The sequence below is a fragment of the Monodelphis domestica genome, chromosome 2 (assembly GCF_027887165.1).
Source record: "Monodelphis domestica isolate mMonDom1 chromosome 2, mMonDom1.pri, whole genome shotgun sequence".
Taxonomy (NCBI): domain Eukaryota; kingdom Metazoa; phylum Chordata; class Mammalia; order Didelphimorphia; family Didelphidae; genus Monodelphis; species Monodelphis domestica.
In genome coordinates, this window is record NC_077228.1 from 301,411,076 (window position 1) to 301,433,308 (window position 22,233).

A 22,233-nucleotide genomic window follows, 5' to 3' on the forward strand; every position below is an offset into this window, starting at 1 on the left:
TTTTTCTCTCTTTCTCTCTCTCTCTCTCTCTCTCTCTCTCTCTCTCTCTCTCTCTCTCTCTCTCTCTCTCTCTCTCTCTCTCTCTGTGTCTCTCTCTCCCCACACACACCACCTCCTCCCCACCTGCACACAATAGACATCCTTGCCTATTACTCAACGGAAGAAAAAAAGACATCAGCCACAGTGGACTCCCTTTTCTGGTCTATTTTGCAGGTCAAAAACATCAGCATCATTGCTCCATCTTCTTCCTTTGCTACTACAGCTTTGGGGGTCGTTAGGGAAGAAGAGGGGAGAGAACGAGGGTAAGGATTGTCTGCAAATATTCTTTGCAGCCAAGATCACCAAGGAATGGAGGGCAGGGGACTAAGGTGGTCCAAGACAGAGCCCTGGGGAATCACCTGGAGGCTAGCCTTGCGGTGATCTCTACATATTTCCGGCCGCTTCGCCTTTCCAGGTTGGCAGGACGCGTTGGCCCCGGCGCTTCACTGACATTGGTTTTAGGGGCATCTTCTCTATGCTGCAGCGAGGCTTCAAAGAGCTCTCGAGCAGCTTAGGAAACCTATGTTAAAACTTCATCGTGTAAGGAACCTTCCTTTCATTCTACAAATTTAGGAGATTGGATGGCTATTCTTGGGACTCAAACAGGGTAGCATATACGGTTATAAAGTAGGAACCACGAACTTCAGCTAGAAAGTGCTTCAGCCTTTTCCCTCTAGCTCCAGCGTACTAAGATTTCCGGGAGGCATTTGGCAGTCTCTCGTGTCATCTTTGTAGACACGATGGAATGATGCTATTAGATTGATTCAGAACTGGCTAGATAACCAGACCCAAAGAACACGGCGGTTTCCTAGCGCTTCCAGAATAAAACACAACCTTAAAAAAAAAATCCAAACCAGCTAGAAGAGTAGGACTGAATCTAGGCTTCTTGTAGAAGGCGGGACGTCTTTCCCTTCCGTTCTCGCATCCATCTGCGGTGTATGAGGGCTACCCAAGCCCTTTTCAGGGATGCTCCTCCACCTTTGGGGTCCGCCCTCCAGTAGAGCTCTCTCTGCAGAAGGGCTAAACCCGGTTGGGGGTTGCTGCGGGTGCTGGGAAGAGGGGGGTGTCGTCTAGGGGAAGCCCTTAGAGGCATCTCCTCATGGACGGGGCAGACCAGAACAGTTTGTTCCAACTGCCACGAAGGCGGCTGGAGAGGTCACTGGGGAGCGTTTAGAGCTCAGTCAGGCATGGAAGGTGCCACGGTCAGCCCAGGCTGTCCTCCGTTGTCCCTTTTGTCTAGCCGCAGGACTTGGGTGACTGGCAGAGAGTAAGGCGGCCGATTTTGTTCACGCTACTTCACTAACATCCAACCCGCTCCTGAGTCAAGACATCCCTCCGTGCGACCTCTTTGGTCTTCTCTGAAACTGAGGGACGGCACCCTGCTTGTTCCTGGTGTTTGCCATTGTCTCCTTGAAAGCAAGGATCTCCCTTTGCTTCTCTTTCCCCGGCACTTGTAATAAGAACGCCAACACCGGCTGACATTTATGCAGCACTTATGTACCAGGCGCTATGCTAAATGTTTTTTATTCCGTTTGATATCCTCACAATCGAGGGAGTTGGGCGCTATTATCCCTGTTTTACAGTTGAGGAAACTGAGGCAGGCAGAGGCTAAGTGGCTTGTCTAGGGTCACACAGCTAGTAAATATCTGACTTTTTTTTTTTTAACTCTTACCTTTTATCTTAGAATCAATATTGTGCACTATTCCAAGGTAGGACGGTAAGGGCTAGGCAATGGGGGTTAAGTGACTTGCCCAGGGTCACACAGCTAAGAAGTGTCTGAGGCCAAATTTGAACCTGGATCTCCTGTCTCTGGGCTTGGTTCTATCCACTGAACCACCCAGATGCTCCCTAAGCCTGAGTTTTTAGGCATCTTCCTGATACAACCCAACGCTTTATCTCTCCCCACCCCCCACCCAGCTGCCCCTAGCAGGCACTTAGTGTTTGTTGGCTCCCCGTCTATGTTGTGGAAATTCACAGGACTGGAATAACTTTGGGGCTCTATTTTTGTACACTGGTCAGATTCTATGTGATGTTGACACCACAATGTTTCCCAAATAATTCCCATTTTTGTAAAACATTTTTCATTAATGCTTTGCATGTTAACATATGCAGAAACTTAGGTCAAATTGCTTACTATCTCAGGGAATAGGAAGGGGAGGGAGGGGGGGAAGAGAATTTGGAACTTAAAATTTTTTAAAAATGAAAAATTGTTTTTTGGAGCCAGGTGGCTCAGAGGATTGGGAGCCAGACCTAGAAACAGGAAGATCTGAGTCCAAATCTGGCTGCAGACACTTCCTAGCTGTGACCCTGGGTGAGTCACTTAACCCCCAGTTCCTAGCCCTGACCATTCACCATTCTTGGAACCAATACATAGTATTCATTCTAAACAGGAGGTGAATCATTTCTTGGCCTTTTGGCTAAGATCAAGTGTAAACAGGAGGTGAGAGTTTAAAAAAAAAGTTGTTTTTACAAGTAATTGGGAAAAATAAAGTACTATAGCATATTAAAAAATGAAACAAAATTTTCAATTAAATTTTCCCTTTATAAAATGTTAAAATGGGAGTCCTTTTCTTATTAGTAGGGAAATGGCTTTTAAAGAGTTTAGAAGTTCTTTTCCTGGTTCAGGGGAAAATACACTGGGCTTGGAGTCAGGAAGACCAGAGTTCAAATTCAGTCTCATCCACTTACTAGCTATGTGTTGGTGGGCCAGTCACTTAACCTCTACTGGAAAAGGAAATGGCAAATCATTCCTGTGTCTTTGCCAAGAAAGTTCCCTGCCACATAGTCAGACAGGACTGAATGACAACAATTTTCTTCTTTTAGCCCACCATCCATCATTTAGATACCTGATTTAGAGTCATACAACAAAATGCAAATTCCATTCTTTTATTTCCACAAACATATCTATCATTTACAACCTGATTAGCACAAGCCAGTTGCAAAAGAAAATGAGAACCATGTTAATCCTCTACAATACACCAATGGATAGAGCACAGATCCAAATATTTATACATACACAGCTTTACCAGAAGCAGCTTCCTGTAATTTCTTTTAAAATTAGCATTAGGACTTAAATAGTTATGCAGTATTAAGATATGCATAATCTACAATACATTGTCATTTTTAGAAGCAATTCTGAATTTTAACTATATTTTAAAAAATCCCCACAATAAACTAATGACAACTAACAATTATCTTAAATTTTAATTATTTACAATTTAACATTTAGGGTCCTGATTCACAAACCTAGTGCATTCCATGATTTTTTTAGAAGATTCCTCCAGAAAGTAAGCAGTGCATAGTGTTTCCCCAGCTAAACTGTGGGGCAATGGCTTTTCGAAGGCAAAGCTTTGTCTACATGCTTACTGGAAAATGGGACCAGTGTGGAATGGGGAAGGGAAAAGAGGGAGACAAGAATCAAGAAATCCAATGTTAAATGATGAATTCTGGTCCTTCAATTGGATTGATTGCTTTATCTGATTGGCAAAATAGAGAGGAACAACTTGAAGATGGGCATTCAGAGCAAATAAATCAGAGCCAGAATTATTTGGCAGCCCCAACTGTAAATTCCAATCTTCTTAGTATTTACAGAGAGGAGGAAAAAAAAGCTTGAGGGTAATATTTTTAGAAAGTTCTATTATCCAGGAAAAAACAAGTTGATACAGTTTTGTTTATCTAATTTAAATTCATAAAGCCTTTAAATGATTGGAAATCTTGAAAAAGGGGGGGGGGCATTGATTGTTCCTTTATAAATGTTATTAGTCCATGGTGGGATTACATTTAGTTTTTTCAAAAGTTTGGGTCAAGGGTGACCACTTGGCTTAACTATTCCCTTTAAAAAAGAAGCATAGTACATAAGGTGCTGGAAAGCAAAGTTATAAGTAAAGCCTCTTCAATAGAATTATATTATTTAATGTGCACAACAAAAGAATTGACTCAGGAAGCAATTAAGAAGGGAAAGCCTGGACTTTGTTAAAGTGACATAGGAGAATTTCAGTGAATCAGGTCCTAAGGATGAATTTTTTTTGTTTTTTTGTTTTTTTAAAACAAGGTAGATTCTTTAGAACAAAAAAAAAAATGTACAGTAAACATCTCAACCTCTGGAATGCATATATAATGTAGGGATACCAGTACATTACATTTACAAAACTGTTTTGGACAGCAGCTCCTCCCAGAGTAAGGGTTTATTTTTTAATGTACAAGCCAGTTCACAAAGACTTTAGATATAATGTTATTAAAATACATTGTTGATCATAAAAATATTTCACTATGTACATGTATACTATATAAACTCTATATCCATTCGGAAGCCTTTAAGTGAATTTCAGGCTCCCAGGCCCATCTGAGAGCACAGTACCATTATTTTGGTCTTCGCACCACGCCAATGGGCCGAGAGTCATGGTCCTGTAGCTAATTCTCAAATGACATAACTCAGATGTTCTATACATATAAATTTTTTTTTTGGCAGCAAAATACTTAACTGGAAGAGCCCGTTTTATTTCCACTATATTTTGCTTTCTTAAATCCTGAGCCAAGCAGCTCTGGGCATTCGCTTAATTCATTTGCAATCTTGTTACATTCCCAAAGAAGGCTATAATTGATTTCATCAGTGATGACACTGTCTTGCTTGTAGTCGGGGTGCTTCGAAACAAACTCCCTCATCCATCGTGCAGCTGTCATCAGTTCTCCTGGAGAAATATTGCCAAATAAAGAAGAGGAATTACACAAAAAGGGGTCATCTGGATCTAAATGTCAACAGCTACATAATTTAGAAGAGTAGAAGACCCATGGGAATTTGATTCAGACAAGCAGACCTGGACAAAAAACAACATACACACTACTGTAAAGACGACAAAGAAAATGTTAAAAAGTGGTCCAATTTATACACAATAGAAAGTAATCTTGGACTAGAGCGCCCACGATGAAGTACACCCTTAGCCACGAGGCGCAGGGCTCTGGCGGGGCAATCCCCCACGTCTGTGGGCTTTAAACATGGGCTTAACTGCTTTCCAGATGGCGGGAAGGCAAAAACCTCACCTGGCCGTCACCAAATCACCCTCCAAAACGCTACGATACAACGCCTCAGAGCAGCGTAAGCCACCAAAGGACGCGGCGAAGTCATTCTTCAGCCAAAAACGACTCAGAAGGCTGGCACGCGGGAACCGGTGGCTGGCACCAGGGTGGCGTGGAGCTCAGCGGGCCAGGGCAGGCCCCATGGAGGCACCCGGCCCAGGGCCTGCCTGAAGCAGCCACAGACTGTTAGAAGGGTCAGACGGCGGCTCCAAAGGAGATGACGAAGGTCCCTCTGCTGCCTGGAGGCGTGATCTCAAGGGGAGGAAGGGCACCAGCAGACACCAACACTGTGGCCACGGGAGACCCTGGTCACCGTCCCAAGGTGAGGAAGAGTGCATGGGGTGACTCACAGATCAGAGCACAGGTGGGAGAAGATTAGACACCTCCCCTTACATCATACCACCTTGGAAGAACTGAAAGCAGATGGATGCCCAGAGCCAGCTCTGAAGAGAGCTGCACAAAGAACCTGAAGCTTGGAAGAGTGCTCCTTTCACCACAGGAACAGAGCCCAACTTTTTTTTTTTTTAAATAAACCCTTACCTTCTGTCTTGGAGTCAATACTGTATATTGGCTCCAAGGCAGAAGAGCAGTAAGGGCTAGGCAATGGGGGTTAAGTGACTTGCCCAGGGTCACCCAGCTGGGAAGTGTCCAAAGCCAGATCTGAACCCAGGACCTCCCCTCTCTATCCACTGAGCGACTCAGCTGCCCCCTCAGAGCCCAACTTTAACAGTGGTTGTTTTTTTGTTTTTTGGATTTTTTTAATACTAAGAGATAAGAAAAAGGTTGGAAAATGAGAAAATAACAAAAAAATGAAACACAACATATAAAGTTATTTTGATCATAAGAAAAACCAAAACACATTCAGAAGAGGACATCAAAGTCAATACTGTTCAGTCCAAAGCCTCCAAGAAAATTATTAATTTCTCTTACGTCCAAAATTAATGAATGGAGGTAAAAAAAGGATTTTAAAAATCATATAAGCGAGACAGAAGAAAAAATGGGAGAAGAAACGAGAGTGATACAGGGAAATCCTGAAAAAAAAGTCAATAGCTTGGTAAAGGAAGTACAAAAAAATACTCAAGAAATTTATACCTTAAAAAACCAAATGGTAAAAGAGGCACAAAAAGCCAATAAAGAGAAGAACTTTTGAAAAAGTAGAATTGGTCAACTGGAAAAAAGATATTAAAAAATTTTACTGAGAAAGAACTCTTTACAAAGTAAAATTTTCCAAATAGAAAAGGAGGTACAAAAGCTCACTCAAGAAAATCATGTCCTAAGACTTAGAATTGGGCAAATGGAAGCTAATGACTCTAGGACACATTAAGAAGCCATCAAAGAAAGTCAAAAGAAGGGAAAAAAATAGAAGAAAATATGAAATCACTGGAAAAACAACTGACCTGAAAAATAAACCCAGGAGAGATAATCTAAGAATTCTGGAAATAACATATATGTGTATATATTTATATATAAAAAATACTTGAAGGCTGTGATGAAAAAAGGAGCTTGGACATTCTCTTTCAAGAAATTATCAAGGAAAACTGTCCTGATATTCTAGAATCAGAGGGCTAAAGAGAGAATGAAAGTTAATCAATCACCTCCTGAAGGAAATTCCAAAAGGATAACTTCCAGGAATATTAAAGGCAAATTCCAGGGCTCTCAGGTTAAGGAGAAAATAGCAAAGCAGCCAAAAAGAAACAATTCAAGTATCATGAAAGCAGTTAAGACCCTGAAGGCTTGGAATATAATGTTCCAGGGGGCAAAGGAGTTAGGATTTCAACCAAAAAGAATCATTTATCCCACAAAACTGAGCATAATCCTTCAGGGGATGAAAATGAATATCCAATGAAATAGAGGACTTTCAAACATTTCTGATGATAAGACCAAAGTTGAATGGAAAATTTCAACCTCAAACATAAAACTCAAGAGAGGAATAAAAAGGTAAACAGGAAAGAAAGAGAAATTAAAAGACACTCAATAAGTTTAAACTATATACACCCCTACATAAGGAGATGATTCTTGTAACTCCAAAGATCTTTGTCATTATTAGGGCAAAAAGAAGTATACATAGATAGAGGAGGGTCAAGGGTGTGAGTTGAATATGATGGGATGACATAAAAAATAAATTTAAGGCATGAGAAAGAGAAATGCATTGGGACGAGAGAGAAGGAAAAAATAGAATGGGGAGTATTATCACATATAAAAGGACACGAACGAGCCTTCACAGTGGAAGGGAAGATGGGGCAAGTGGGAGGGGAGAACGTGAACCTTACTCTCATCAGAATTAGCTCAATGAAGAGTGAAGGAAGAACATACACAATCAATTGGGTATAGAAAGATATTTTATCCTACAAACAGTAGGAGGGGAAGGAGATACGAGAAGGGGAATGAAGCCAACAGAAAAGAGACAAACTGGGGAAGCTGGAGATCAGAAATTAAACCATGGAAAATTAGAATGGAGAGTAATACACAGTAATCATAATGGTGCAAAATATTTTTATAAGTCTCTCTAATAAAGTTCCCAATTTCTCAAATACATAGAGAAATGAATTGAATATATAAGAATACAAATCATTCCCAAATTGATCATTTGTTTTGATGGTCAAAGGATAAGAACAGGTAGTTCTCAGACAAAGTAATTAAAAACTCTCTAGTCGTACAAAAAAATGCTCTAAATCACTCTTAATTACTCTGAGGTATCACCCACACTTATCAGATTGGCTACTATGACAGAAAGGAAAATGACAGAACTTGGAGGAGAGCAATTTGAACCTATGCCCAAAGGTTATAAAACAGTATATAACCTTTGACCCGGCAATATCATTACTAGGTGTATATCCCAAAGAGATTAAAAAAAAAAGAGGAGGAAGGCCCTAGATGCACAAAAATATTTAAAATGGCTCTTTTTGGGGTACAAAGAATTGGAAAGTGAGGGGATGCCCATCAATTAGGGAATGGCCGAGTAAGTTACAGTAAATGATTGCAATGGAATACTATTTTGCTGTAAGAAATGACAAGCAGGAAGAGCTTGGAAAAACCCAGAAAGTCTTACTTTAGTGAACTGAAGCAGAATGAAATGAGCAGAACCAGGACAACATTATACTCAGTGATAAGAATAATGTACAATGAACAACTGTCAACGACAGCTATACTCTGCAATACAATGATCCAGAATCATTTCAAAGGACTCATGATGAAAAATGCCATCTGTTTCCAGGGAAAAAGAAACACAAAATCTGAATTCAGACCAAAGCAAACTGTTTTTCACCTAATTTTTTTTTTCTATTTGAGTTTCCTTCCACAAAAGGATTACTATGGAAAAATGTTTTATATGACTATACATATAAAATCTATATAAGATTGCTTCCCATCTTAATGGGGGTGGCAGGGTCAGGGTTGGTAAGGAGGGAGAGAATTCGAGACTCAATATTCTTTGAGAAATGATGGAAACAGTTTTTACATGTTAATTGGGGGAAAAGAAAAAATTAATTAACTAAAAAAAAGGAGGAAAGGGGAAAGGACTGTTGTATTCCTGCTGTCAGAGGATCTGGGTTCAAATCCTGCCTTTGAGCTTTTAGGCAGTCATTTAGTTTTCTTTGGCCTCAGTTTCTTTATTTGTAAAATGGGTTAGATGGCTTCTGAGGTCCCTTTCTGGATCCTCTAAATCTATGAATACAGGAAGTGGGAAAAGAAGGTATAAGAGATAAAATGTGTCAAAAAAAAAAGCACCAATCAAACTTTTTTCAATAAGCGACCACAAAGGTTGGCTATGAATACCTCCTCATCCTTTCCTTTGCTAGAGCCATCTCAGACACTCATTCCCTCTAGCCCTCAGGCCCTTTATCCTCTTAGAAGGCAAGCAAGGTGGGGAGCCTTTGCTGTCTCTCTCGCTATTGTCCCCACAGAGCCAATCAGGCCTGGTATTTCCATCTGTGAGGAACTAAATAAACATGAACGCCAAACTCTTATTTACAGACTGCCTCCCCTGATTGCAATGAGAGCTCTTTTTTTTTTTTTAAAGTGTCGTGAGTTTATTCAACCAGCCAAAAAAAAAATAAAAATGGCACAGCCATTGTAAGGAATTCAAATATATTGTAAGGAAATCAAAATATTGCATATGTAACAGGAAGAAAAAGCAGTGGCACATTAAACAAAAACTAGCTGAATATAAAAGGATGAATGTCTATTGCATAGTTAATAAACTGGAAATCATTTCCAAGTGAGACAAGGTGATAGAGATGAGGTCACCACGCAGGTGCTTACTGAGCTTTACTGCTGACCTTTGACTTCAAAGCTGTGAAGGTATGTAAGAGGGAATGAGTTGATAAGTTGGGGTACACAATGTCACTTGATAATTTGCCATGTCTGGTATTGAGTTGTTAAAAAAATTGAGTTGTTAAAAAAACACTCAAGTGTTTAGAAATCAGCTTTGTGCACAAATGCTTCAACTATTACACAAGGCCAACTGTTTGAACTTCACATGAATTAGGAAGCTTAAACGGATATATAGTTGAGACTTTTTATGCAAATTAATACTAATTTCTGACATTCTTTTAAAAGTTAAAAGCAAAGTAAGTTAAAATAATGAAAAAAATTGTATCAGAAATTATCTGACATGGCAGGTAGAAGTTGTATAAAATTTTGGATAAGTGTTAAGGAATTTTGGGGCTAAAAATTGGTAAAATTCACAAAACTTTATTTTGTGAAACTGGCAAAGTCTTCTATAGGTCATTATTTCAGTCAATAAAAATATAACTCATCCCCTTAAAACAGAGGGTTGGCAATGAGAGCTCTTGGAGAGGAGGGGCTCAATAAAAGCTTTTCCTTTCCTTTATGGTCATGGGGAAGGCAGATCTCTGGGGAAATGAGCGCAGGATGGCAGATGCAGGCTAGATTTCTCAAGAAGACATCCTCCAGGTGTGTGCTGTAAGGAGATGTCCTTGCTTTCTCAAGCTCCTCGTTTTTGGAAAGGGCTGGAACTAGAAGGCAGGGAGGAGAACGAGGACAGCCAGCCTAAGGGGAGTCTCGCCTGATAGTCAGACTTCTCAGATAATCTGACTAGTGGACGGATGAGGGGACATAAACCACAGATCAATGTTCCCTCGGGGGTTTGGCGTCATAGAAAAGAGGAGCGAATCCAGTCATGATTTCTCCAGGTGAGGCTGAAGCAGCACAATGACATGCTTTCACCTGGCTCTCATGGCTGTCCTGGCAAGGTGCTCCTTTGTCATTAGGGCCATGTCATTAGGTCTAAGCACCATGCCGAGGAAGGTGCAAACAAGTACAGCATGAGCCAAGTATCGGAGAAATACCGAATGGGAGAATCTGGAAACTAGAGGCTCGGCTCATTCAGAGGGTGACCCAACTTTTCTGTTTTAAATTCAAAGACAAATTTGGTAGGAAACACAAGTTTTTTCCTCTGTAAAGTTCTATTAAGATGAATAGAAATGGAGGCAGTTAGGTGGCTCAATGGATGGAGAGCCAGGCCTAGAGACAGGAGGCCCTGGGTTCAAATATGGCCTCAGACACTTCCCAGCTATGTGACCCTGGGCAAGTCACTTAACCCCCTTTGCCTAGAGAAAATCTGTTACCCTAAAAAAGAACTACATTTCCCGTGAGCCCACTGACTTCCTGTTGTTATGTACTTCCTGTAGGCAGAGGCTATAATGCGAGGACAGGGAGAGTCCCACCTCTTCTTGGGCTTGCAGCCAGCAGTGATGGTAGTGAGTAGGGATTTAAAAAATGGCTAACCAGCCATGGGCATATGGTTTTTATTTGTATCCTCCATTATTCCTTGATTTCTAATGATCTATAATAAACCTCCTAAAATATGATATTTTATTATTAGAGATTAAATTTTTAATTTTTACAGGTAGGAGTTTAAAAAAGAAGAGTAGAAGAGATAGTGACTCATGTGACTCCATATTACAGTGTTTCTAGTTTTTCTTCCTTACTGGGAAGCAACAGAGAATGACCACAAGCTGCAGTCTAGAGCAGGTGGGAAACAGTGCTGGAGTGACTCAAGTGAGGTTCTGGTGACAGGGAGACGTTCCGCCCAACAAGATAATGTGACCCAACCGAGTCTGATCATGCATTCCCTCCCTCTACGCACCAATGCCAGGAGCTTCCCCAGGTTTGGTCCTCAAAGTTCTTCCTTGCCTAGCTCCCTCCTCCCTACCAGCCTCATCCCCCTGTATGCGTCAGGGACTCCGGCCTCCAGGCTGTCTCTCTCCCTCCTGGCCAACTCCTGAGCTCCCTGGCTTCCTTGAAGTCTCTCCCAACATTCTAGCTTCTCCGTAAGCCTTCCCCAAGCCCCCCTCATCCCAGCACCTTTCCTCCTCTCATCATTTCCTATGTATCCGTGGACAGCTCACTTTCTAGATAGCAGTTTGCAAGCTGCCTGCCCCCAGTAGACTGTAAGCTCTTTGAGCACAGGGACAATCTTCTGCTCATTTTGCAATGCCAGCACTTAGAACAGTGCCTGGTATACATCAAGTGCTAAATAAATATGTATGATTGAATTAAAAGGCAGGTCTGCAGCTGATTATTTTTAAACCTTACATCCCAAGAGGAAGAAAGAGAAAAAACCCAACCTCTCCCCTCCAAATAGAATCCAGATGTTTATTATATGATTTTCCATGACTTATCCTGTAATGATCTGAAAAATGTGTGGAAAATTTACAATTATACATCCTAAAAGAGGAATATTTCTTACTTGGCATGTTAATCAAAAGCATAATTGTTATTTACACATTCACAGAAAAAAAAAAAACAAGCCACTAAATTTACACAATGCATTTTGGGACTGGCATAGGCTATTTAATACTGTTCATCAGAATCTACTTAAAGATATTAACAGGTCTGAAATTTCCAAACAAGGAGAGTTTTTTAACATGAATAGGACAAAACTTAAAACAAACAAAAAGAAATGAACACTTATATCAAGGTCTTTTTTTGTGTGTCATTCAGTCATTTTTTAGTCATGTTCAACTCTTCATGACCACATTTGGGGTTTTCTGGGAAAATACTGGAGTGGTTTGCCACTTCCTTCTCCAGCTCATTTCACAGATAAGGAAACTGAGGCAAGGTTAAGTGACTTGGCCAGGGTCACACAGCTAGTAAGTGTATGAGCCTAGATTTGAACTCAGGGAGATGAGTCTTACTCATTTCAAGCCCAGTGCTCTATCCACTGCACCCCTGTGATAAGATAGGTGAAAAAAAGAATGCCATACATACCTGATGCTCTTTTCTTAATTAACTTCAAGTAATTAAGTATGCTGCATCTCGTGTCTACATCCACTTCCATATTTTCCAAGTAAGAGTTTAGAATTGGTATCAGGCCAGGAAAGGCACCTTCCTATTAAAAAAGAAAGTTATTACATGATTCAAATTTTTTTTTTCTTGATAACATAAGTTGACACGGAATTTGTGGCTGAGTCAACTACCTTCCCGTTGATGATTGTATCTATGCTCATTAAAGTGAATTCTTCGGTGTCTGTCTCTGTACCATTCTGGGCTGTACTACAGCCATCCACTACAGCAGTGCCACCTAAGGAAAAGGAACAGGTAGAGAGGAGAAAATTAAGTCCCTCATCCTTATTGTAAAATGAACCTAAAAAAGTCTAAACTTACTAGAAAAAGGTTTTGAACCTTTGCAAATATCTTTCCGGAAATAAAAGAGTCCATGTAAGACAGCGTCTCGTTTCTGAGCCACTTTCATGTTTTCATCAACCTAAGAGAAAAGGAAGAGTAAAATTTAAAAAATGACCAAATCAGGCAAAGTCAGAAATTTCTTAGGATGTGAGAATTAAAGTCTTCCTTAAGAATTGAGCATTCGTGGCAGAGGGGAGGTGGAAAAGTAGAGACATTATTGAATTGCTGGTGGAGTTGTGATCCGTTCTAACTATTCTGGATAACGATCTGGAACTATATTCAAAAGGCTATAAAAACGGTGAATACTCTTGATCTGGCATTCCCACGCTGAGGTCTGTATCCCAGAGATCAGAGAAAAGGAGAAGGATCCCTATGTACAAAAATATTGATAACAGCTCTTTTTGTGGCAGCAAAGAATTGGAAACTGAAGATGACCATCTATGGGGGAATGGCTGAACAAGATGTGATGTAGGGTTGGGATGGAATGCAAGATATTGTCCTGTAAGGAATGAGGGGGATGCTTTCAGAAACACCTGGAAAGACCTGAACTGAGGCAGAGCAAAACGAGCAGAACCAGGAGAACATTGTACACCGTAACAGCAATACTTTAAGAATGAACAACTATAAAGAGTTAGCTGATCAAAACAATGCTCTAAGGTACTCATAATGAAAAACTGCTATCTACCTGCATGACTGTGTGCAAAACGGTGTGCATGTGAATGCATGACTGTGCAAAACTCAAGTGAATTTTTTTTCACTTTATTTTTCTTGCCCCCCCCCTCTTTTTTTACCTATGGCAATTTGGCTAATACAGAAATGCTTTGTATGATTTCACATATATAAATGATATCATAAGTGCTTGTCTACTAAATAGATGAGAAGGGCAAGAATTTAGAGCTCAAAAAAATTTTTAAACGTTAAAAAACATTTAAAAGCGTGCAAAAAAATTATTTTGCATTTGCCACTGCTTTCTGGTTCACTCAACACTCTACTATCCATTAGGTGACTTGTGCATGCCTCTCTCATCCTAGGTTCTTCTGAAAATAAGATCAACCTTCTATAGAAGTTCCTTTGGAGATCCAGGCCACAAAAACATATTGTCAGGATCCTGTGGATACTTTCCACAATAAGCCCTGTAAGGCGAACACAATACAGGGCTACCACCCACTAACTGCTTCACAAGTTGGGAACAGAGATGATAAGTGATTTGTTCATCTGAGAAGGATGACAAATACAATTGTAACTCAATACTACTGGGTATGAAGTGTAAAAGGAATCTCTTGGGTAGGAACCCCCCCTACAAAACTCCACGAGTTTCCCAGCATGTGAAGGGCTTTGCTGTCATGAATTTGTCCACTTACAATCTGAGACATCCGTTTAAAGGTTTTATATTTGTTGTTTTTAAATATGTATAATTCAAACAAAACAAACAAACAAAATAACACCTTCTTTCACCTTTCTCATCTTGATGGGAAACAGGTCTAGAGAGATTAAGTGACCTGCTTGAGGTCTCCCAGAGAGTCAGTGCCAGGGGAGGAAAGGAAACAACATGGATTAAATACTTACCATGTGCCTGGCACTGTGCTAAGTACTTTTTCAAGTATTATTTCATTTGATTAGTACTCTGTCCTCTGAGCTACTAACTGTTATAGAAATCATGCCTGCCACCCCTCACTGTTCTTTCTTTTTTAAAAAACTCTTTACCTTTTGTCTTAGAAGCAATATTAAGTATCAATTTCAAGGCAGAAGAGTGGTAAGGCCTAGATGATAGGGGTTAAGAGACTTGCCTAGGGTCACATAGTTGGGAAGTGTCTGGTGCCAGATTTGAACCCAGGACCTCCCATCTCTGGGCCTGGCTCTCCAACCACTGAGCAAACTGGTTACCCTCCTCCCTGTTCTTTCTATTCATCATATGTTAATGTGACTGACTTTAAAGTGTTTTTTTTTTTTATTCCCCCCCCCCCCCAGGTCTTTCATTGTATGAAGTCCTCAATAAAGAGGGTCTTGACTTATGAGAAAGGATGCTGTCCACATCTAGGGAAAGAATTCTGGGAGTAGAAATTCAGAAGAAAACACATGATTTATTGCTTGTTTATATGGGTAGAGGATTTGGGGTTTTGGTTTTAAAAGATTATTCTACTACAAAAATGAATAATATAGAAATAGGTTTTGAGTGATAATATGAGTAAAACCCAGTGGAATTGCTTGTCAACTCCAGGAGGGGAAAAGGGGGAGGGGGGGGAGATAAGAATCATGTAACCATGAAAAAGAATGTTTTTAATTAAATTAAATTTAAAAAAAAGAAGGTCTGACTCTGAAAATGAGGTGTTACATTTATCAGATGTATCAAAGGTCCTTATAAATACTAGAATATAATTTTAAAATTTGTTTAAATGGTCCTATTTCCTATAGGTAAATACCTACTTCAAGACTCCAACTATCTAGAGTTTGAGCAATATTCACTTGTGCTTATTCATGTGGTCTTGTGTTTCTAAATATTTTTCATGCTTATTAAATATATAACACTGAAAAAGAACCGCCCCCAATTCTTCTTGGAGAGGGAATTCCTAGGGCTAATAGCCTCTCTATTCCTCACCTTCCTACTCTGAAATTTCAATGATTTTATATTTTTGTAAAAAAAAAGGACTAAAAGGCTCTGTAATAAATAGTATTTCTTTGTTTTGTGTACTCCAAAAAGTTAACGTAAAGACCTACCAAAAGTTAACGTAAAGACCTACCAAAAAAGCTTCTGGCTCAAAGATCTTTCTTCAATAATGAAGCATCAGATTCTAGACCAGAAAATGCTGATGAGAAGACACTATCTGGGAGAATTAAAACATAAAAGCACTTTCATTCTAAGGAATTCTAACAAGTTTGTCATACTCTTTTGCAAACTGCCAAGCAAAAGAGAAGTCTTAGCCAGGCCTGGAGACGGAAGGTCCTGGGTTCGAATGTGATCTCAGAGACTTCTTAGCTGTGGGACCTTGGACAAGCCACTGCCTAGCCCTTGCTGCGCTTCTGCCTTGGAACCAGTACATAGTATTGATTCTAAAACAGAAAGTAAGAGTTTAAAATAAATAAAAATAAAGAAGTCTCAAACTTGGGGGGGGGGGGGGGGGGAGTATAGATTTAGACATCAGTTTGTTAAGAAATTCACTCTTAGTGATAATACACATATAACCCAGTGCCCAGTGGAATTGCTTATCAGTTCCAGGAAGGGGGAGGGAGAGAACATGAGCCATGGAATCATGGAAAAATATTTTTTAAAAAGAAAATAAAAATTATATTAAAAAAAAAAGAAATTTACCCTTACCTTTGACAGGGGAATGAGAAAATCCAGTTTGTACGAAAGGATCACTCTGGTTAGCAGGACCACAAATACCACATAGGCAGAGTTCTCAAAGTCTGTTAATTGAACCTAGACAGTAAAATGTCCATAAGTTTTTAGATCTTGACCAAAGAAAAGAAAAAATGGACAGAGATAGGATTCCCCTCTAGGCACAAATAATTGTAACTCACAGTGCTGCCTCACATTTGCAGGGCTCTTTTACTTTCTGAAAGCTCTTTAAGACTATATTCTCATTTTAATCTGAGAACAAGTAGGGTGGGTTACATTCTCCTCATGTAAGAAACAAATAATTGAGGCAGAAAGAGGTGCTGGTAACCCACAGCCGTGCAAAGTCAGGACTGATCCTGGGGTCTGACTCCTAATTCTGTGCTCTAGCCAACAAACCACTGTACTTCTATGGTTGTTAATATGGTGACCTACTTAATATTAACAATCAGATTTCCTAAGAAGGGGGCAACTGGGCCGCTCAGTGGATTGAGAGCCAGGCCTAGAGGCAGGAGGTCCTGGGTTCAATTCTGGCTTCAGACACTTCCCAGCTGTGTGACCCTGGGCAAGTCACTTGACCCCCACTGCCTAGTCCTTACCACTCTTCTGCCTTGGAGCCAATATACAGTATTGATTCCAAAACTGAAGGTAAGGGTTTACAAAAAAAAAAATGTCCTAAGAAAACCCATATGGTTTGAAGACCATTTAAAACAGTGTCATGAAGCCCTTCTAAGAATAATGTTTTTAAAAGTTAAAATTAAAAAAAAAATCATAGGATTACAAAGGAAATCAATTCTGTTGAAATACAGTTATGAATATTATTTTTTTAAAGCCATAGATAGGTTCAGAATCCCTGATCTTTTAGATTCTAAAAATTACTCAGCTCTTGCACAGACATTATTTAGATCTCCAATCTCCAAAATTAACCCCTGGGCATTATTCAAGCTTCCAACTCCCATTGACCTAACTCGGCAATGGTCTTACCTCCATGGGCCGAAATTCTACCCTCCATCCAATATCCGAATTTGGAGGAGGAGGTTTAAATCTCATGGTCTGCCAATTTGTAGACTGAATATTCTGTAAGAATCAGCACACGACAAAGAAAATGCACTCAACAATTCATGAAGGAAATGCGTGAAGTTTTGTTTGATAAGTACAAAAATGATCCTGTAGGTAGCTCTACTTTATCGCTGATAAATCTTCCACCGTCCAGGCTAACACAAAGGCAGCTAAACACAGAAAACGAGCAGACGTGTGGATATATGGTAAGAAGGGAAGGAGCGTCGTTATGAAGTTCAGAGCGCAGTTTACTCCTCTTACAAAGACCTCGTTCCCAGAATGCCTTGCCTTCTCCCTTCTGCTTCTTTTCACAGGCCCCTCCTCCGGAAATCCTTCCTGATTCTGCAGTTAATAGTGTTCACCCTCTTCATTGACAAGCCGCATCTCCCCCCCCAACCCCCCCCCCCCCCCCCCAGAACTCGAGCTCCTCGAGGGCAGGGACTGCTCGAAAGCTTTGTCTCCGGGCCTCTGGGGCCTGGCTCACAGAGTACAGTGTCTGACGGGAGAGGCAGGATGAAAATGTGAGCGTGCGTGTGCGTATCTGTGGGATTGTAGCTATACACATCCGCAAAGATGTGTACGTGAATGTCATCATCAGTACTGATTGGATAATGAAATCTGTGTGCCTAGGCCATAGGGAGACCCTGAAAATACAGCCCCGCTGGCTGTCTGATGGGCTTAGTGTGGGGACATCTACACAGCCTGGTTCCTGGCTAAAGGGCAGTGAGGACGCTCCTGGAGTGGTGGGGGTCTGAGCAAGCAGTCCGTGTGGCACAGGGGTGCCCTCAGCCCTTTTATCAGGATTACTTCGGATTTAAATCCCTCAGACTCTTACCACGCTGATTAAGGAACTACAAATGCCTACCACCATGGAAGGGTGGATGGCTGGGACTGTCTCACAGAAAACATACAGAGAAAATAAGTTTGTTATTATCATTATATTATGTATAGCATATAATATATTAATATGAAATTTTAGGATTATACACTATTATTTATATATTCTATATCAACATTAAATTACTAAATTATATATTATATTAACATTAAATAATTATGATTATAGTATTTATCTATTCTAAAGTATATTATTTATATATTCTATATCAACGTTAAATTACTAAATTATATGTTATATTAACATTAAATAATTCTGATTATAGTATTTATCCATTCTAAAGTATATTATTTATATATTTTATATCAATATTAAATTACTAAATTATATATTATATTAACATTAAATAATTATGATTATAGTATTTATCTATTCCAAAGTATATTATTTATATATCCTATATCAACATTAAATTACTAAATTATATATTAACATTAAATAATTCTGATTATAGTATTTATCTATTCTAAAGTATATTAATATTAAATTATTATATATTGTATAGTATTTATATATTCCATAATATAGTAATATTAAATTGTTACATTATATTAATATTAAATTATTGTATGATTAGTATTTATATATTCTACAATATAGTAATATTAAATTGTTATATATTATGTTAATATTAAAAATGGGGCGGGGGGCAGTTAGCTGGCTCCATGGATGAAGAGTCTGGCCTAGAAATGGGAGGTCTTGGGTTCAAATATGGCCTCAGACACTTCCCGGCTGTGTGACCCTGGACAAGTCACTTAACCCCCACTGCCTAACCTATACCGCTTTTCTACCTTGGAACCAATCCACAGTATTGATTCTGAGATGAAGGAAAGGTTTAAAAACAAAAAAGGCAAGGGGTACCTCAAAATGGTCAGACTCATTGGCATCGTCTAGGTGTATCTTCTCTTCGAACAACGTCAGGGGGTCCCGAATGAAGAGATGGGCAATATGCTGGGCCAGGAGATGGTCGATCCCTGCAGAAGAGGATGGGAAGCTCACGTCACAGATCGGGCCCGGGAGGAGGCCCGGCACCCAGCTGCCTTTCTGCCCCAACATGCAGAACAGCGGCCAGTCTGCCATGCCCCCACCCCGGCCCTTCTACCTGCCCTTCCCCAGCCCAGGCCCCTCATGACCAACGGGCCTAAGCAAAGGACTCCCTGTGGGGAGCCTGCCCAAGGTGGGCGTGACCCTGCACACACTGGCCACAGGAGGAGACATTCCTTGGGGTCTCAGGGCCTGAGGGGGGGGTCAGAGGGTTGGGCTTCACCTTAGGCCTTACCCCCATGGTCCAGCCCTTCCTGCTCTCCTGCCTTGGAATGGGGACTCAGTATTGGTTCTGAGGCAGGAGGGAACCGTTTAAAAGAAACAAACAGAAACCCAAAGGGCTTTTTCATGTTTTCAGTAGTTTTAGTCAAATGCTGAGCTCTGACTTCAAGAGCTGGGGCTTATCAAACATGAGGCACAGTGGAGTGAGCCCCAGGCCTGGAGTCAAGAAGACCCAGGTTCAAATCCAGCCTCAGACACTTACTGGCTATGTGTCCCTGGCCAAGTCATTTCACCCCATTTGTCTCAGTTTCCTCATCTGTCAAACGAGCTAGACAAGGAAATGGCAAACTGTCCCATTAACGTTAAGGAAAACCCCAAATGGGGTGATCGAGAGTCAGTCATGACTGAAACAAGTGAATAGCAACAAGACTACTAGGCTTGTTTGCTTCTGTAAAAATCTTATCCGTTCCACAGATGAATCTCTATTTTTTTAACCAGTATTTCATTGTTTTGATGCTTACTGTTTTGTAAAAGTTTTTAGACCTAGTAATGGTAAGGCCCCTTGCCTTCACACTTTGCCCCCCCCCATTATTTTCCTGAGTTTCTTGTCCTTTCATTCCTACAAATGGGTTGTTATTTTTATTGTGGCTCTATAAAGTAATCCCTTGGTAATTTGATTTGTATGGACCTGAAAAAATAAATTAATTAGGTTAGTCCTGTCATTTTTATTGTATTGGCTCATCTTTCCCAGGGCAATGAACGTTTCTCCAATCATTTAGAACTGTCTTTATTTCTGTCAATAGTATTTTGCACTTTCATATTTGCACTATATGTACCCTTTTGTGTAGCTGTAGTTATTTAATTTTCATAGATATACCAATAAGTAGACTCAAATATTTTAGACATTGGGTAGTTATTTTGAATAGACTTTCTTCCTCTTCTTGCTGGTGGATTTATATCCTGCAAATTTGCTTAAGTTATTTTTTTCAAATGATTTTTAGTTGCTTCTTTAACTAAGTCATCCTATCATCTGCTATAAATAATTTTATTTCCTCTCTACTTGGGCTTATTCTCTCAATTTCTTTTTCTTGTCTTATTGCCATAGCTAACATTTCTAGAACTGTATCAAATAACAGGGATGATAATGGACATCTTTGATTTTGTTGTTCATCCTACTGGGAAGGTCTCTAGTTTATTTCCATGACATACAATGCCAGCTCTTGTTTTTAGAAAGATAGTATCTATCCTAACGGAGCAACTAGGTGGGACAGAGGATAGAGGGCTGGGCCTGGAGTCAAGAAGATTAGGCTTCCTGAGTTGGAATCTGACCTCAGTCTCTTACTAGCTAGGTGACCCTAAGCAAGTTTTTTTATCTGTAAAATGAACTAGGGAAGGAAAATGGCAAACTAATCCAGTATCTATGCCAAGAAAACCCCAAATGGGGGGGATCACAAAGTGCTGGACACGACAGAAATGCAAATTAATCATCTTAAGGAAAAGTTCCTTTTCCCTTTATTCCTTTTTTAGTGGTTTAAAAAAAAAATAAATGAGTATTTTTCTGATCCATTAAAATAATCATGAAGGTGTTTTTATTCTTTTTATTAATATGATCAATTATGTTTATACTTTTCTTATTACTAAACCAACCCTAAATTCCTGATATAAATCCAACCTGGTTTACTATATGTAATCTTTTAATCTTTCTTATATATTGCAATAGCTTCCTGCTGATATCTTATTTAAAGTCTGTGTTGATTCATCAGAACTTATTAGTCTATAGTTTTCTTTCTGTTTCAATTCCTCTTAGTTTAGGGATCAAGACCATATTTGTATCATTGAAGGAATTTTTAAAGTTCTTTTCTGTTCCTATTTTTGCAAACAGCTTATGTAATATTGTAATTAAATGTTTTTTTGAATATCTGATAGAATTCACTTGGAAATTCACCTGAGAGTGGGATTTTGGGGGAGAGGAATTCAATTTTCTGGGGCTGGGTTAAGTTCTCCCTTTCTTGTTTTGTACACTGGAGTGCTTCTGATTCAAAGGCAAACTTTTATCCACTCAGCTTGCGGATCTGACCTAGGCCTAGAAAAAATATGTTTTTAGGGAAATACAAAACAAGCATATCTTTTAGAGTAACATATTGAATTCATTATGTGTATTTTTTTTAAAGCAAGCTGAATGTAGTAGGGATTCATAGTTTTATATATGAATTTTTTTCTGCTTTAATTTGTATATGAAAATGTTCTATCTCTTGGAGAGCTGATATTAGATTCAGAGGGAAAAAATTTCAGAATATTCTTACTCAAAATGGAGAGAATTTCACAGCTGCTCAGTATCTGAGACATACAGCTAAGAAACCTTTTAAGAGTCACTACAGACTTCAATACTACTAATAAAAACTAGTTAGCAAACATGGAAGAAAATGAGTTTTGAAGAACCACAAACTCAGCATTACATTTGAATACCAGGATCAGGCACTCACCTTCCTTTAATAGGCGTTCATAGATTTCTTTATCTTTTGTCAAGTCAATATCATTGTATTTTTCACCACATTTGGACAAATAACTGTCTATTGAATCATATCGGGATTTGCTAATCCTATAGCTGTTGTTCTTCAGAGGCTAAAATAGAAGATACTTTATTACAAATATGCCATATAAACAGGACTTTTAAAATTCCTTAACTGAAAAAGTTAAGAATAAAACTTAAGGTAAACAAAAAGCTCATTGATACCAAGAAACATTTCTAAGTCATAAAATCTAAAATATTAAAGAAAAAAAAAACAGCAGGTGATTGTTTTCTAGGATGTTCTGAGTAGAGTGCTTCCCACATCATAATTCCCACAGACCCTTCTGTCTTTATGAAAACAGGGCAGGAAAAAGCCAACTTTGGAAGCAAAGACTTTATACTGGG

At 39.5% G+C, this 22,233-nt stretch overlaps 1 protein-coding gene across 2 annotated transcripts in view; it reads right to left on the reverse strand.

Annotated features, from left to right (window-relative positions):
- Window positions 1-2,909: 2,909 nt before the first annotated feature.
- GCLC (glutamate-cysteine ligase catalytic subunit) overlaps window positions 2,910-22,233 on the reverse strand; it is a 71,059-nt gene continuing 51,735 nt past the window's right edge. For both annotated transcript variants that reach the window (XM_001364459.4, XM_056818405.1), the window contains 8 exons: window positions 21,803-21,941; window positions 18,915-19,027; window positions 17,081-17,173; window positions 16,076-16,180; window positions 12,760-12,841; window positions 12,555-12,658; window positions 12,346-12,466; window positions 2,910-4,727 (listed from right to left, as the gene is read on the reverse strand). In XM_001364459.4, coding sequence (XP_001364496.1) covers window positions 4,516-4,727; window positions 12,346-12,466; window positions 12,555-12,658; window positions 12,760-12,841; window positions 16,076-16,180; window positions 17,081-17,173; window positions 18,915-19,027; window positions 21,803-21,941 — 969 coding nt within the window. In that variant the 3' untranslated portion in view covers window positions 2,910-4,515. The remainder of the gene's footprint in view (window positions 4,728-12,345; window positions 12,467-12,554; window positions 12,659-12,759; window positions 12,842-16,075; window positions 16,181-17,080; window positions 17,174-18,914; window positions 19,028-21,802; window positions 21,942-22,233) is intronic.